Source organism: Sturnira hondurensis, unplaced genomic scaffold (genome assembly GCF_014824575.4).
Source record: "Sturnira hondurensis isolate 20B ecotype Veracruz unplaced genomic scaffold, ASM1482457v3 Scaffold0002039, whole genome shotgun sequence".
Lineage (NCBI taxonomy): Eukaryota > Metazoa > Chordata > Mammalia > Chiroptera > Phyllostomidae > Sturnira > Sturnira hondurensis.
In genome coordinates, this window is record NW_028074670.1 from 1911108 (window position 1) to 1929152 (window position 18045).

An 18045-nucleotide genomic window follows, 5' to 3' on the forward strand; every position below is an offset into this window, starting at 1 on the left:
CGTGGAGGGAGAAGAGAACGAGAGCGGCAGGCTCGCTTGTTTGCTGTCGGTGTCTGTCCTCCCGTGTAGGGCTGAGGGGTTCTTCCCGGTCGGGGCCAGCCCCTGGCTGTCTTGTCTCCCGGGGGCACTTAGGAGATATCTGTGAGTTAAATATGAATCTTAAGAAGAGTGAGGACAGAGAGAAGACGCAGCAGTCATAGTCACCTGTGACCCAGGAGAGCCGTCTGAACAAAGGGAAGGAGCCAAGCTCCACTGGGGGGCAGTAGTTTAGTCAGGGCCTTTGACGGAAAAAGTAGCAGGGTGTGGGGGGTTGTGACATTATTGGGGTGTGAGGATGAGGCAGCCACACAAGAGAACTTCTCATGGTCACAGTTAAGTCCATAGGGTCAGAGGTGAGCAGGATGGGATCTCAGGGAGGCCTCACTGCCACGAGTGGGTCTGTTCCTGGGAAGTGACTGAAATGACTTCTAAGCAGCAGTGAAGTTGTGTGAGGGGAGCCCTGTTGCTTGTCTTCCTACTGAACCTCAGACCTGGGCACACCATCTCTGCTTCCTCCTCCAGCCTCACCCCTGCTTGCCCTCCACACTCCAGCTGTCCCTGTCGATGCAGGCTCTTTCCCCCCTTCCGGCCTTGTAGTTGTCCCCTGCTGGGACCCTTTGCCCTCCTACACTCCCTGGCTAGCTCCCGCTAACCCTTCAGGTTTCAGCAAGGTCCTCATTCTTGCTCAGGGTTCCACAAACTTTTCCGGCAAAGGACCAGGTAGTAAGTACTTTAGGTGTTGGGAACCATACAGTCTTTGCAACAGCTCAAACCTGTTGTAGCGTGAAAGCCGCCACAGGTATTACGTAAACCATTTACACAAACAGGAGGCTTGCCTTCTGACTGCAGTTTGCCTGTCCCAAAATCGAGTTCTTAAATTTTGTGAGGATAAGGGCAAGGTGTTCTGCTCACCACTCAGGAAACCCCCACGGATGGGTGGGTCCAGGTTGAGGTTCAGGAGGCTCCGAGGCATGAGGGACCGCATTATACCTGATGATGTGACCCAGGAGCAAAAGCAGGAAGGGACTTTATGAAAGGCAAGTAGTTTTCACATCAGGACCTGGGGACTCAGGATGTTTATCTTTGTTCTCCAGACAGCTCAGTAATGTTATATATGGTGCATACACATTTCATCAAATATGCGGGCGTTTACCGTCTATTCGTGATTTGTAAAGACTCTGGTTAGTGACATGGTGTGTAGGACAGGAGCCGGCTAAAGGGCTGGGTGAAGTGTCAGGTCCAGGTGAGGATGGGAAGGGTTGAGACGGAGGGAAAGGACGACTGAAAGGCCTGCTTCCTGGGAGGTGTGAGGTCTCTGCTCCTTCCTGTGGGCCTTGTAAATGGAAGAGGAAGTGGCCAGCATGGCTGAGTCGAATTCCTTGGCCCAGCAGTCTGCCAGAAGCTGACTTTGGCTCTGGGTCTGCCTCTGAAAACTCTGACCCGGGCACTGGGGCACACTAATTTTCACTGCAGTATTTATTTAGAGACAAGAGAAAGGAAGGACCTCAGGTTTGGGTTGGCGAGGGGAACACCCTGTGCTCCAGGGCTTCTGTTTGGATTGGCCCAGGCCTGCAAGTCTGGCCTGTGTGCCTTCCCAGCTGTGAGGTTTGCTTATACTGGAGGAGGTGTTGAATTTGTGAGACTCAGAGCCGAGGCCCAGCCAGGGGTGCAGGGCCTGGGCCACAGGACTGGCTGTTTCTCTTCTGAGAGCCCAAAGAAACAAGTCAGCCCAGGCTTCATGATCTGCTTGGGGCAGATGCTCATGGGAATCTTCAGAATCCAGGTCTCCCTGGAAACACCTGTGGGGACAGGGAGACAGAGATTTGGATTCCTCAGGGAGCAGAGAGACTGACTGACAGGTGCTTTCTGGGCCTGCGTTTTCGAATGTGAGGGCTTTGTTCTCTGCTCTCCTGAGCAGGGGGAAACTTCCAGCCCAGATGAGTAAGAATCAGGGGAGGAAGGTAGAGAGCATCTTTTAGTAACCTCTAGCCTCTCTCTTTCTTTTCAGATGCAGCTTCATAAATGTGGACAATATAAGAATACACTAGCCTTGTATTATTTTTGTTCCCCCAGTGTGTTATCTGCTGGGGCCTTTTTTTTCTTTACAGAGGGGAAGGGAGGGAGAGAGACATTGATGTGTGAGAGAAACATTGACCAGATGCCTCTCGCACACCCGTACCTGGGGACCTGGCCCTCAACCCAGGCTTGTGTCCTGACTGGGAATTGAACGGGCGATCCTTTGGTTCTCAGGCCAGCAATCAATCCACTGAGTCATACCAGCCAGGACTCTGCTGGGATTTAAAGGAGACTAGGGTTGGAAGAGGTCTCACTGATTCTCCTGGATTCCCCTGGGCTGCTCAGAGGGCATACAGATTAGTTGGCGTGCTAGTTGCCTTTATGCATTTGTTTTTTTCAAGTAGTGTTTATAGTCATTAAGGAAGCCTGGTAGTTAAGATAACATAAGATAAGGGCCCGTGAAAGGCTTAATGAGCCTAATATTAAAGTCAGCTTTGTAGGGGGAGGTGTTCTGTCAGGAGACATGATCAATGACATAACGGTGAGGGAAAAAGCATGACTGGTGGTTGTGTTTGAGGGGTAAAATTACTTGTGGTTTTTATTCTATTTAAATTTCTCTGTTCTGTTCTTCTCCTGCAATGAGCATATCACTTGGGCAGTAGTAGTTCTTGCTTTCTTTAAAAATAGTTGACCTTTTTAAAATACATACACATTGTAACATGGATAACATTAAGATGTATAAAGGTGACAATAATAACATAATGATAACCTGGGCCTTACTCACCTTCCCTGTGTGCCCCCGCCCCCACAGAGACCACAGTCATAGCTTGGTGAGGACCCAAGCACCATTTTCCCTTGTGTATATAAACACATACAGAGTTGGGTTGGCTTTTATGAGGGGGGGGTTAAATTGCCTCATTGTATCACTATAGGTGGCAACTAGATTTTTTTTGTTTTTTTGTTTTTACTGGAATACATTATTACTATCACTCAAGGACTAGTATAGATGCAACTCAACCTTTTTCACCATTGCATAATATTCCGTGGTGTATACCATGATTTATTTATTTGCCTCTACCCCTTCTGTGGGGCAGCCAGATTGTTTCCAGTTTTTGCAGTTCTAAACAGTGCTACATGAACATAATGTTTGTATAACCTTGGATTATACTATTTTTTCTTCTGAAAAGCCAAAAGGAAATGAGTTTTAAATGTTGTAGAATCTATTATCAAATTGCTTTCCCAAAAGATTTTGGCAGTTTAAACCTTTTATTAATTTTCTGAGCGTAATAAAATGTTTCCAGGGGGTTTGGAACTGGGAGTCAAGAGTCCCGTGCCCCACTCCTGGCCCTGCTGTATGAAGTTAGGCAAGGTATTTCTAAGGTGTGGAGTTTGTACTTAGAGTAACATTCTCGTGCATGAATGTCTGGGGGTTGCGTAGAGTCTAGAGTTCTGCCAGATGCTTTCAAGCCCACGAGTTTTCTGATACGTGCAGATATGCTCCCTTCACATGTGTTCATTTCTTTCTTTAAATTAGTTCTCTGAGGAATTTAAGACTCCCAAAAGCCTATGTGTCTCTGAAGAAGACAGGGGCCTGACACCTTGTGTGTTGCTTGTACCTCTGAGCCCAGAGCCTCAATGGGGCTATGCTGGACTAGTACCTATTTCGCAAAGATTTTTAGAGTTTTACTGCAGGCTAAAAATTCCTCTTTTATTTAGTTGAATAAAGCATGAGACAGAAGCCACACTTGACCAGGTCGAGGTCAGCTCTTAGAATGGTAGTATTGATGCTGAAGTTGCCTCTGCTCACTGCTCTGTTCTGCACTCTGCTCCCAGGTGTGCCGGCATGTGAAGAACGGGGACATTCTCCTACTGAACCGGCAGCCCACTCTGCACAGGCCTTCCATCCAGGCACACCATGCCCGCATCCTGCCTGAAGAGAAAGTCCTACGGCTCCACTATGCCAATTGTAAGGCCTATAACGCTGACTTTGACGGAGATGAGATGAATGCTCATTTCCCCCAGAGTGAACTGGGCCGGGCCGAGGCCTATGTCCTGGCCTGCACAGATCAGCAGTACCTTGTTCCCAAGGTAGGTCTGACCTTGAGGCCCGTCTACAGTCATCGCTGGCACAACTTGGCACTTTAGATCTGGGCCCTTTCTAGCTGCCAGGGTCAGTGGGCAGTTCTAGGGCAAAATGGAACACAGGGTCTTGGCTTCTTCCATCTGGGGTTTTTGGTCCTCTAGTTGCCTAGAGGCAGGGAAAGGTTTCTGTTTTGCTGCCTCTTAAAAATAGAAATGATAAGGGTTGTCGCCAAAAGCTGAGTTCAGTAGCTACATAATAGGTCTTGTCTTCCAGACTTATGTTTGGATTCTGCAGTTTATTACCCTTGGCAAGGATTAGCATCCCAACTGTGTTGGTCCCCATGGTTTTCAAATGACTTTGATCCTTTGAATTCTGATATGCATGAATTTTAAGAGACAGCCTAACTCCAAGGCCCCAGATGAGATCCCCCTCCAGGCCACGAAATCATCTCCTCTTTGAATCCCTTTCTCCTCTCTCTGAGGTTGGTCCTCAGAGGCAGACCCACGTAGTCATGGCTATCCAGAGGAACACACAGGAAGGATGTAGCTTCCTTCCCCCTGGCCTGGCCAGATGACCCCTTCCTATCACATGTCAGGGGCCCAAGTCAGCAGATTCATGGGGGGAACAGAGCGGGGAAAAGGCCAGTCCCCTCTTTACCACTCACCACTTACCCAAAGACCTGAGACCTTTTTGATTACAAGCCATTTTCATCAGAGTGATTCACAGTAATACATCCTGCACTTGGGTTGTGGTGGAGTATGCAGGAGCAAGCAGTAATAACGCTAATAGTAGAGAACTGTAGCTACCAAGCACTTTTCCAGTGCCAGCACTACAGAACACTTTGGAGACTTCTCCGTTCACCCTCCCCACAGAGGGTGAAGTAGGGGATGTTAATGCCCACATTTACACAGGAGGAAGTGGTGTGACTTGCCCCAGGACACACAGCTGAGCAGCAGGAGGAAGGACAGGGCAGTCCCACATCCTGTGGAGTTTTAGTCTTTTTCCCCTCTGTGGGCCCTGCCACCCTCCGGCAGAAGAGCTGGAGACCCTTGCACTCAGGGGCCACCGGAAGCTGCTCAGAGATGCCCTACACAGATAAGTGCCCTCCTTCTGGGAACTTCTTTTTCCCATCAGTCATCTGCCTCCCTGGGAATCAGGCAGGTGGCCAGGGGCCTAGCATCCCAGCTTCTTTTCCTACCAGACATAACACAGTAGCTTTATAGTAGACCCAAATGTTTGAGTTTAGCTTTATTTCCCTCTTCTGCCCACCTTAACCAGCTGTTGGTTAGGGAAGGGCCTAAAAGTAGGAAGGAGGAGTTGGGGCCTACTCAGGTTGCTTGGAAATTTTAGAAGAAATAATTTTACTAACTTTTACTACTAGTTTTGCTAATAATTAGAAGAAATACTTGGAATAATTTTATTAACTTGAAGAGTGGCTTGTTGTTTTTTCCTGTAAATGATAACTGTCATAGCTGTAGTCGAGGTGGCAGAAAAAGCTCATCCACTGAGCCCTCGAAGTTCATCAGGTACTGCTTGGAGCAATTTGCAAACACTCTCTTATTTAGTTCTCAACCACCTTATGAGGCAGGTGTGATTGTCTCACGAAGAAACACATGTGAGTAACGCACTAGCTAGCACTGAGGCCAGGACTTGAACTCCAGCCCATGTGTTCAGCCCCCTTTGATGGGCAAAGCTGGGGCTCAGTGAAAACACATGGAAGGAAGAGGCTCCCAGGCTCGGGCTAGCCCTCTAACTCCAGGAGTGGTGTCACAGTTCACCGCAGGCACGCCACCAGAGAGCAGTTCGTTTTTGCTTGCAAAGTGAGCTCTGGACATCAGTTGCACCGGCAGTTGGGTGCTCTGAAATTCTCTGACCAGTGAACTTGAATGTTCTGTACTTGATTTTGATTGACAAAGGTAGTATAGGGGCTTCATTCTCACCTTCATGCTACAAAGGGCAAGCCTGTTCAAATCCACAAGTGCCTCATCACATACTTTTTTACGGCCTGTGAGTTTTAGGTCCGAAGACAGGCACAACGTAGATTAATAAGCTTATATCAGTAAATTAATTTCTTTTTTTAGAATGATTTTTTAGTTGACATACAATACTATGTTAATTTCAGGCCTGCGCCATAGTGATTAGACATTTATAGACCTTGTGAAGTGCTCACCCAGTAAGTGTAGTACCCAGCTGACAGCATACATAGTTATTACATCATTGACTGTATTCTCTATGCTGTACTTTACATTCCTTTGATTATTTTTATAACTGACAATTTTTACTTCTTAATTCTTTTCACCTTTTTTTACCCATCTCCCACCCCCTCCCTTCTGGTGATCATCAGTTTGTTCTTTGTACCTGTGAGTTTATTTTGTTTGTTCATTTGGGTTTTTTTGTATTCCTCATCTAAACAAAAACATACAGTATTTGTCTTTCTCCATCTGACTGTTCTTTACGTTTATCCACATTATTGCAACTGGGAAGATTTCATTCCTTTTTATGGCCCAGTGGTTCCATTGTATGTATATATTCATTTATTTATTTGTCAAAAATTTTTATTACATTTTTTCCATTACCATTTAGTCCCCTTATATCCCTGCCCCGCTGCAGTCACCTCACTGTTGTCCGTGTCCATGAGTCCTTTTTCCTTTTTGCTCATTCCCTCCAAATATGATATTTGTCTTTCTCTGACTGGCTTATTTCCCTTAGTACAATGTTCTCCAGTCCATCCATACTGGTGCGAAGGGTAGGGTTTTCTTATATTTTATGGCCAAGTAGTGTTCCATTGTGTAAACGTCCATAGTCGTTTTATCTGCTCACCTACTGCTGGACACTTGGGTTGTTTCCATATCGTAATGACTGTAAATAAGGCTACAATGAACATAGAGATGCTTAATGTTCTTTCGAATTAGTGTTTTGGGTTCCTTTGGATATATTCCCAGAAGTGGGATTGCTGGGTTAAAAGGCAGATCGATTTTTCATTATTTTAGGTACCCCCCCCCACCGTATTGCTTTCCACAATGGCTGTACCAGTGTGCATTCCCTCCCACAGTGCAAAAAGGTTCACTTTATCCACATCCTTGGAGTCACTTGTTTGTTGATTTATTGATGATAGTCATCAGTAAACCAGGCACAACAGTGCATCAGGAAGATCATACACCATGATCAAGTGGGATTTATTCTGGGAATGCAGTGTTGGGACAACATTCTGACAAGTGTAAGATGAAGCTCATGGTGGTTTCACTTTTCATTTCTATGATGACTGGTGATGTTAAACATCATCGTACATGTCTGTGGGCCATCTGTGTGTCCTCTTTGGAGAAGTGTCTATTCAGGTCCTTTACCCATTTTTTTAATTGGGTTGTTTGTTAGGTTTGGGTTTTTTTTTGTTTTTTTTGGGGGGGGTTGGTATTGAATTTTGTACATTTTTTATAAATTTTGGAAATTAACCTCTTATCAGATGTATTGGCAGATCTCAGGTTTTCCTGATCTTAAGGAAAATACTTTAATATTTTTCCTGTTGAGTATGATGTTAGCTATGGGTTTGTCACATATGGCCATTATTATGTTGTAAAATCACTACAGTTTTTACTTATCCCTTCCACATTTATGTTTTCATCATTATTTTTTACTACTTTTATGTGTACATGTATATCCCTTTATTTATTGTTGCAGTTACACATGATCTTCCTACTTTTGCCTTATAACCTTTGTAATAACTTTATAGTTGGTTGAATAAGATAATTTCTTAACAAATAAAAAGTGAAAAACTTCTAGGTAATGATCTGAGATTCAGTTCACTTTTAGTCAGTATCTTTTGTGTCTTAGGTAAAGAGCTTTTGATTCTTTTTTTTAAGATTTTATTTATTTATTTTTAGAGAGAGGGTAAAGGAAGGAGAAAGAAAGGAAGAGAAACATTGATGGGTTGCCTCTTGTATATGTCCTGACCAGGAACTGAACCCACAACCCAGGCATTTGCCGTGACTGGGAATCAAACCTGCAGCCTTTTGATTTGTGGAATGATGCCCAACCAACTGAGCCACATCGGTTAGAGCAGAGGTTTTGATTCTGGATACATTTCATTTAGTCCTCAGTATAAATGCCAAGAGGTGGAATCCTTAGTTTTACTAATGGTTATAAAAATGCAACATGGCCTAAAGTATTTTGGTGGCAACATCCTAAGAGGACAAGAAGAACTGGTTTTGTTAAACTAGGAAAGCCATATTTTTGTAATGTTGGTATATATTTTTTTGTTTCCATTTCTGTGTTTTGTTTTTTAAGATTTTATTTATTTATTTTTAGAGGGGGTAGACATTAGGGAGAAAGAGAGGTAGAGAAACACCAACGTGTGAGAATCATATCGATGGGTTGCCTTTCGCGTGCCCTCAGTGCAGGAACCAGCCTGCAACCCAGGCACGTGCCCTGGCTGGGAATCAAACTGGCGCCCCTTTGGTTTATAGGTCTGTGCTCCATCTATTGAGCCACACCAGGCAGGACTCCATTTCTTTTACATTTGCAGGTGCTCTTCCTTAACTAACTATGGTATACAATTAAAGGGTATTTTTTGTATTTCATAGAGTTGTGTGTTGTCTTCTTATTTAAAATAGATGAATGAAGCTTTATTTCTTTTTCAGAAAACAGGTAAACTTTCTTATTAATGTTTTTCTTTTCTTTTGTATTTTGTGTTTATTGAGAGCCAGTGCTTTGTGGAAATTATTTTTAACAAGTCTTCAGAATAGTTTTTTGACTTCTACTTAGATAGAAGATTCAAATCATAGAAGACCCTAATTCTCTGAGCATGCTGACCAAAGATAATTGTAGTGTCATTTTGCTGTGTTATTAAGTAGAATAAGATAGCTAACAATTATCTGGGTTTTTGATCTAGAGATGATCTTTTTTATTCTAAGCAGGATTTAGGAAATTCAGAATCATAAGTTGACCCATAATAAATTGCTTTAATCAGCATTTCTTCCTAGAATTCATGATTATTGCATTGATAGCAGTTTAGCCATTAAGTTCATTTTCTAGTCATACAGAAATCTGGACACAGAGAGGAGAAGGCATGGAGTAGATCACATAACTTGTGATTATATTCTTTAAAGGAAGAAAACAAAAGGAAAAATCTCTGTCTGCCTCTCTCCAAAGATTGTGTGGGCTGAGTCAAATGCTTAATACTGGTTTGGGGTTCCCGCAAGGAAAATAAGATCATGTCTTTGGAATAAGATGCAGTTTAATATTTATTCAAATTGGTAACTCAGAGCTCTGTAAGAAGGGCTGTGTGCTCCATCTGATATTGCTGTATTATATCCACAGAATCTCTTCAGCCCATTTACATAGAGCCATTGTCGGAGTATATTTAGGCTGTTGACAAGTATTCTTTTCAGCTTTTGAATTGCTACATGTGGTTTAATTCCTGGTACTTCACCAAGGCTGCCTTTGTGAGTTCCTTTAGCCCTAGTTATGAACATGGCAATAATATTGGGTAGTATTTTTTTCTTAATCCTCACCTGGGGATATGCCTGTTGATTTTAGAGAGAGATGAACGGGAGAGAGAGAAACATCAGTGTTAGAGATGAATATCGATTGGTTGTCTCCTGCACATGCTCAGACTGGGGATCGAACTGACAGCCCTCCAGCTACAGGATGATGCTCCAACCAACTGAGCAGTCTGGCTGGGGCAACACTGTGTAGTAGTTAACCAAATCAAATGATAAAAATCTTTAGATCCAAAAAACACAAACTTTTCTTGTTTCTATAAATGTTGAAGTTTGCAAAAACTTCTGAAATGTCACAGAAGTGACATTTCTCAAATGTCACTGAAAAAACCACAAATCTCACTGTGAAATGTCACAGTGAGCACAGCTGTTTTTACTTAGTGTGCCTTATGTTGCCATGAACACACGCCTGCAGGTAAGGTTCAGGAAACTGAGGATCAGAAAAACCATGACAAAGTGTCAAATGAGATGAATCTACCCAACCAGAAATCGGGCTTTTATAAAAGAACCTGGTTCGGACAGCCGGTAGTTAACAGCCTTCTTCAAGGGTTCACTACGACCATGTGCTGCTTTGTGAGAAGACAGTCTTTCCTTCCTTCTGCAGTCATGTATGACAGGTTCTCCCAGAGCCCTCTCGAGGAACCTCTGCCTGGGCCCCGCCTCCCTGCACCGGCTGACTCCAGGCCACTCCTCAGGCCTCACTGTGATACTGCCCCTCACTGAGACCATTCCTGACCGTCCCCCTACCTCAGATCTGTATTAGGATCCATTCTGTTACTTTCCTCCATGTTGTCTAAAACTCTAGTGTCTGTACTTATCTAGTCATTTTTTTACTGTCTAGCTCTTCCTTTTTATAAAGGATTGTCTGTCCCACTGAAGTAGACTGAAGGTCTGACCAAGTGCTTAGGCACATAGTAGGCTCTCAATAACTATCTGTTGAATGGATGACCAATTTGTAGGAGAACCAGGCCAGAAATGTGTGAAAAATACTAAAGCATAAAACCAAGATATAAAAACAAGAACATAGCTAACAGCATCCAGGCCACATTTATGCATAAATGTCAAAAATATGCTGGAGTAACCAGAACCAGATGGGATTATGGATGGAAGGACTTGTGGACGTGGTTGAATTTGAAGCAGTTTTGATACAGAACTGTGAGCAAATGGCAAAGGTGGAAGCCAGTCAGGAAGCCCTGGTCATGCACTTTTCTAGGCAGTTTGTTCTCAAAGCAAGAGGCCTAGGCTCTGGCCTGAGACTGTGGAGAAGGCAGCGTGAGGAAGGCAACATGGGGCTACGTCAAGGCTGTTGCTAGGAGGTGGCCTCCAAGCAGATGATCAGGAATTAGATGTGACTTAAAATTTATCTTTGTTCTTCTTGTTTTGTCTTGATTTGTAGGATGGCCAGCCATTGGCAGGATTGATCCAAGATCACATGGTTTCGGGCGCAAACATGACCACTCGAGGTTGCTTTTTCACCCGGGAGCAGTATATGGAACTGGTGTACCGAGGACTCACAGACAAAGTGGGACGTGTGAAGCTCTTTCCCCCTGCTATCCTAAAGCCTTTTCCACTGTGGACAGGAAAGCAGGTAATTGGAAGAAAACAACCAGAGTATATATCAGAAGGAAACTGGCCACTCATATAAAAGGTTTCATTCCTACAGGAGCCCATGCCAGAGACAGAGAAGTAAATCAGACAATAGTCTGACTGTCTCTTTGATGGGCTCATGGGTCTGGGTGGTTTCAAAGGCATATCTACTAAGAGGAGGCTGCATGGTTTCTGTCCTTCCCTTCTAACTTAAATTTAATGTGCTTGTTACCCAGATACAGTGGTTATGGGCAGTGGTGCTGGTGGTAGTGTTAGTAATATTTGTTGGGAGGGGCCAAGGGCTTTGCTGAGCGCTTTATTTTGGAAAAAGTATTGGAAGTTGTTTATGCTATGCTTTGGAAATTGTTTATGCTATTACATTTGTCCCAATTTTTCTCTCCTTCCCCACTTCTACTCAGCCCCTCCCAGCCCCTCAGGCAATCCCCACGCTGCTGTTGTCTGTGTCCTTGAGTCATGCATACATGTTATTTGACTAATCCCCTCACGTTTTTACAACTCGTCCCCACCTCCCCCCGCCTTACAGCTGTCTATTCCGTGTTTCCATGCCTCTGATTCTATTTTGCTCATTAATTTATTTTGTTCATTAGATTCCACATATAAGTGAGATCATACAGTATTTGTTTTTTACTGACTGGCTTATTTCACTTAGCGTAATAGTCTCCAGGTCCATCCATGCTGTCTCAAACGGTTAAGAGTTCCTTCTTTTTTGCTCCCGTGTGCTATCCCACTGTGTAACTGCACCACAGCTTTTGTAACCCCACTCATCTACTGAGGGCACTTGGGCTGTTTCCACATCTTGGCTACTGTGAACTTAGGGGTGTGTATTTTGTTTTGAATTGGTGTTTCAGGATTCTTAGGGATATTCCCAGAAGTGGAATCACTGGGTCAAAAGACAGTTAATTTTTTTTTTTTTTTTTGAGGAAATTCCATACCATTTTCTGTAGTGGCTGCACCAGTCTGCATTCCCAGTCAGCAATGCATGAGGCTTCCCTTTTCTCCACATCTTGGCCAGCACTTGTTTGTTGATTTATTGATGGTAGCCATTCTGGCAGGTATGAGGTGAGAGTCTCATTGTGGTTTTAATTTGCATCTCTCTGATGATTAGTAAACTTGAATATTTTTTTATATGTCTATGCACCCTCTGTATGTCCTCCTCAACAAAGTGTCTGTTCAGGTCCTTTGGCCATTTTTTAATTGGATTGTTTGTCTTCCTAGCATTGAGCAGTATGAGTTCTTTATATATTTTGGAGATAAAGCCCTTGTCTGAGGTATTGCCGGTGCCCTTTTCATTTTGGTGATGTCTTCTTTACCGTGCAGAAGCTTTTTAATTTGATGTAGTCCCATTTCTTTCTTTTTTCCTTTGTTTTCCTTGCCCTAGGACATAAAAATACTGCTAGTCAAGATGTATGAAATTTTACTGCCCATGTTTTCCTCTAGAATTTCTATGGTACTGACACGAATATTTAAGTCTTTCATCCATTTTGAGTTCATTCTTGTATATGGTGTAATTTGGTAGTATAGTATAATTGTTTTTATGTACCAGTCCAGGTCTCCCAACAGCATTTATTGAAAAGACTGTATTTACTCCACTGTATGCTCTTGCCTCCGTTGTCAAATATGAATTGACCATAAAGGCATTGGTTTATTTCTGAGCTCTCTGTTCTGTTGCATTGATCTATGTGTCTGTTCTTGTGCCAGTATCAGATTGTTATGATTACAGTGGCCCTGAGGTAGAGTTTGATACCAGGTATTGTCAACTTTCTTCTTTCTCAATATTGCTGGGGCTATTTGGGTGCCATATAAATTTTTGAAATATTTGTTCTAGATCTGTGAAATATGCCATTGGTATTTTAATAAGAATTGCATTGAATCTATAGATTACTTTGGTTCATATGGACAGTTTAATGATGTTTTTCCTTCTAAACCATGAACGTGGTTTATACTTCCACTTATTCATGTCTTTATTAATTTCTTTTTTCAGTGTCCTGTCATTTTCCAAGTACAGGTCTTATATTTATTGTTGGTTAAATTTATTCTGGGTACATTCCTATGATGATGATGGTGATTATTATTATTGTTATTGCTGAACGCTTTAGCTGTGTTATCTTATTTAATCCTCACAATCAACCTGCGTGTGGGGAGACCATCATTACCACCATTTAGCAGTTATGGGTCAGGGTTAGAGAAGTTATTTATATGCCCACGTCTCTAGGAGCTAGAGGATTCAAGCCCAGGATTTCCTAACTCCTAAAGCACCACACTGTACTTCTCTTTTTGTTTAAAAAGATTTTATTTATTTATTTTTAGAGAGAGGGAAAGGGAAGGAGAGAGGGAGAGAAACAAATACCAGTGTGTGGTTGCCTCCTGCACGCCCCCTACTGGGGACCTGGCCTGCAACCCAGACATGTGCCCTGACTAGGAATCAAACTGATGACTCTTTGGTCCACAGGCCTACACTCAATCCACTGAGCTACACCAGCCAGGGCTATACTTCCCTTTAAAATAATATAAAATAATAGTATGTGTAGTGACCAAATAATTACATGCAGCGTAATATGTGCTTCTGCTATTGGCTGGGTCTCCAGGTTCATCCTTAGGCCTAGATAACTACTAATCAGCTCTGTAATCTTGGATCTGTGGACCTTATTTCATCATCTGTAAAATAGAGGGTGTCAGGTTGATGATCTCTGATATGTCTTTCGGCTCTCAGGTTCTTTTAAGTCTGTGGTGCTGGGAGTTGACTGACTTGTAGTTAAACCAGCCTTGCATTCCTGGGATAATCTTTACTTGGTTGTGAAGCATTACCCTGTGTGTCACTAAATTCAACAAATACTTTGTTTAGAATTATTTTTTACATTTGTGTTCATGAGGGATATTGATAATGTAGTTTTCTTGTAATATTTTTGCCTGGTTTTGGTATCAGGTTGGCTTTATAGAATAAGTTGGGAAGTAGTTCATCTTCAATTTTCTGTAAGAGTTTGTGTAGTACTGGTATTATTATTTTTTTCTTAAATGTCTGGACCTGGAGTTTTCTTTATAGGAAGGTTTTTAAACTAAAATTTTTATTTCTCTGGTACATAACAGAGCTATTCAAGTTATCTTTTTCTTGACTAAGCTTTAGTACTTTGTTTTCTCAGGGAATTTGTCCATTTCATCTAAGTTATTGCATTTATAGGCATAAAGTTATTCATAATATTCCTATACCATCCTTTTCTTTCTGAACAGTCTGTAGGTGAGTCACCTTTCTCTTTCCTGATATTGTTAATTATTGCTGTCAACAAACCAGCCTTCATAGACTTTTCCTATTTTTCTGTTTTTTGTTTCATCGATTTTACTTTGTTGTTTACTAATTCCTTTCTTCTGTTTTCATTGGATTTTATTTACTTTTTCTCATTACTCTAAGGATGAAGCTGACATCATTGATTTGAGCATTTTTCCTTTTTTTGGACAAACATTTTATGTATACATTTCTGCCCCAAGTTCAATTAAATAATATCCCACAAATTATGATATGCTATATTTTCATTTACTTTTAAATACTTTCTAATTTTCTTTGTGGTTTTTTTAACACATGAGTTTTAAAAGTCCATCATTTACTTTCCAAATATTTAGGGTTTTTCCAGATACCTTTGTTACAGAGTTCCAATTTAATTTTATTGTGGCCAAAGAACATACATTGGGTGACCCAAACCCTTTTAAATTCACTGGGATTTGTTTTGTGGCTTCAGTTACGGTCTGTCTTGGTGAATATTCTGTGCGCCCTTAAAAACGGTGTGATGTGTTGTTGGATGGACTGCTCTGTGAGCATCAGTCCCATTCAGTGGCCAGATGGAGTCTGCTGCATCCTTGCTGATCACTGTGCTTCATTACCTAATGCCCGTTGTCTTGAAAATCATTTTTTTATGTTGTTGTCTGCTTTGGTGGTTGTTTCTGGTGGGAGAGTAAATCAGTCATCGTTGTTCCATCCTGGACAAAAATGGAAGGCCACTTAACAGAGTATACAGGGAATTCTACAGTTTAAGATTAAAGTCTATAATATGGGTATGGATTCAGTTCAAGGAGTTGGTAAGCTTTTTCTGTAAAAGCCAAATAGCAAATAGTTTAGGCTTTGGTGGCCATACCCTCTCTGTTACAACCACTCCGCTCTGCCATTAGAACATGAAAACAGCCACAGACACACAGAAACGAGTGGGCATTGCCGTTACCCCGTCTAACTTTATTTACAAAAAGGGGCTGGGCCAGATTTGTCCTACAGGCTATAGTTTGCCTGCTCCTCATTTAATTAGTTGGCTCTGTGTATTTGTCTACTTTATTATTCGTACTTTTATTTATTCCCGATTATACCTCTTTATTTTATAAGTCATCTAATGTTATCTTCGAAGTCAGTGGATTTATAAGTCTTAAGTAATACTGCAGTGTCTAGAATTTGTTAGAATTTTATTTAAATGTAATCATTGTGTTTAAAATAAAACCATATAATAGAAAAAGAATATACAGGGGTGGGCAAAAATAGGTCAATAATAAATCATACAGCGATTAATAAATGATAATAATGCAAGAAGCCTGCTGTTGCCCACCCTTGTTATCCAGTACCATAAATACATTCATTCCCTTCGATCTGGGATTCCAGCCAAAGGAAGCTGTCCGAAATGTTGAAAAAGCAATCCATGACACCGTTGTTTATAGTGGTAGAAAATCAGAAAAACCTAGATGCCGAAGATGGAGCTAAATAAATGGTGGAACACTCATTTCTTAAGTATTATCTAGTTGTTACAAATATTGTATTTCTTTAATAGTGGCTTTAAAATGCCAAGTGGCAGTCTAGAAAACCCTCTGACATGATGCTGAGAGAACCAGACAACCCAGTCCTGTGTGCAGTCACAGTTGCAACCTTGTTAAAATGTATGTGACAGGTTTGGCATAAAAAAAGATCAAAAGTGTAGAACAATCTGGTTTGTGTTAGTAATTTTTTTCTATTTTATACTGTTGCTGGGCTATGATTATTACTTTACAATTAAAGTAGAAAATAAACCCATGTTTTACTGCTGTAACAGTTGGGAATTTTCAGTGTTTCTTGAGAGGTTGGTGCAGGGTGTTATTTCTTTGCAAATAGGTGAAAAGGGGGAGAGTGACTGTACTGCATGGACCTCTGTAGAGAAAACTGTGTTTGTATTCTGGAGACAAGGAACTTAGCTTGGGCAGTTCACTTGTATGGCCCAGAAGGTGAAGCCTTAGGCTGTCTGTCCAGGGCATTTCAGTGTAGTATCTTGAGTGCTTTTCTTTCCACTTCAGAATCTGAGGTCTCTCCTCTTTTGTTGAAGGAGCAGATAGAAAAAGAGGGCTTGCCTGTCTGTACAAATCTCAAGTGTACAGCTCAGTGTATGTTCACAAGAGGAATACGCCTGTGTAAACTATCTCCCAGATCAGAAAGTAGGATATCACCAGCACTCCCAGAAGCCCCTCTGCAGACCCCTCTCTCTGTCTACCTGTCCCCAAAGGTAGCCACTAGCCTGAGTTCTAACACTGTAGGTAAGTTTTGTCTTTTCCTGAACTGTACATAAGTGCAATGATACAGTAATCATATCTGTCTATGAGTCACTCATCATGTCAGTACATATAGTGGTGGTTTATTTCATTGCTATATATAGTATTCCATTATATGAATATACCACTGTATATTTATCTATTTTACTGTTGAAGGACGTTGGGGTTCTCTTTAGTTATCTTCATTTGGTTATTACCAGTACAGCTACTATGAACATTCTTATATATGTCTTTTTTTGACATATATGCATTTTGGTGGGTAAAGAAATACCAAGGGATCAAATTGCTGGATCATAAGATCTTTGTTCAACTTCAAATAGTTTAGTAAACAGTTTTCCAAAGTGCTCGTAGCCGTTTACAGTTCTGGTTGCCCCTTATCCTCAGCAGGACTTAATATTTGTTTGCTCATTTGTTTTCCTGTAATTTTAGACATCCGGATGGGTGTGTGGTGGCATCTCATTGTGGTTTTTTAAAAATATATTTATTGATTGATTTTTTAGAAGAGGGTAAGGGAGGGAGACAGAGAGGGAGGGAATCATCTGTGTGAGAGAGAAACCTTGAGCAGCCGCTTCCTCGCACGTGCTGCAGCGGGGGTTGGACCCACCGCTGAGGCCTGTGCCCTGAGCAGGAATCTAACCAGCCACTCTTTGCTTTGTGGGCATTGCCCAGCCAACTGAGCCACACTGGTCAGGGCCTATTGTGGTTTTAATTTGCTTTTGCTTTTTCTTTAAATATATTTTATTGATTGTGCCATTACAGTTGTTCTATTTCCCCCTTCATTCCCCTCCACCCTGTACACTCCTCCCCCACCCTTCCCCCCCTGTAGTTCATGTCCACATGTCTCAAGTTCTTTAGATTCTATATTTCCCCTACTATTCTTGCCGTCCCCCCTATCTATTTTTTACCTACTGTCTATGCTACTTATTTTCTGTATCTTCTCCACCCTTCTCTTCCCACTCCCTTGTTGCTAACCCTCCATGTGTTCTTCATCTCTATGTTTCCACTCCTGATCTAGCTGTCCTCTTGGTTTGCTTTTGTTTTAGGTGTGGTTGTTAGTAACTGTGTCCTTTCACTGTTAATATTTTTCTTTTTTTCTTTTAAATTTTTAAATATATTTTATTGATTATACCATTACAGTTGTTCTATTGTCGGCCTTCCACCACTGGGTTTGTCCCCTGGGGCCTGCGTGGTCCGTCTCACTGTGCATGAATGTGCGACCTTGGTCAGTCTGCCCCGCACCCCGACTGGCTTTGTGCTGCC

The 18045-nt window shown here is 42.0% G+C and overlaps 1 protein-coding gene across 1 annotated transcript in view; it reads left to right on the forward strand.

Annotated features, from left to right (window-relative positions):
• The window catches only part of POLR1A (RNA polymerase I subunit A), a 90522-nt gene that overhangs the window by 28591 nt on the left and 43886 nt on the right, over positions 1 to 18045 (forward strand). The window contains exons 13-14 of the mRNA XM_037039141.1: positions 3889 to 4143; positions 11030 to 11221. Of these exons, the coding sequence (XP_036895036.1) occupies positions 3889 to 4143; positions 11030 to 11221 (447 nt within the window). The remainder of the gene's footprint in view (positions 1 to 3888; positions 4144 to 11029; positions 11222 to 18045) is intronic.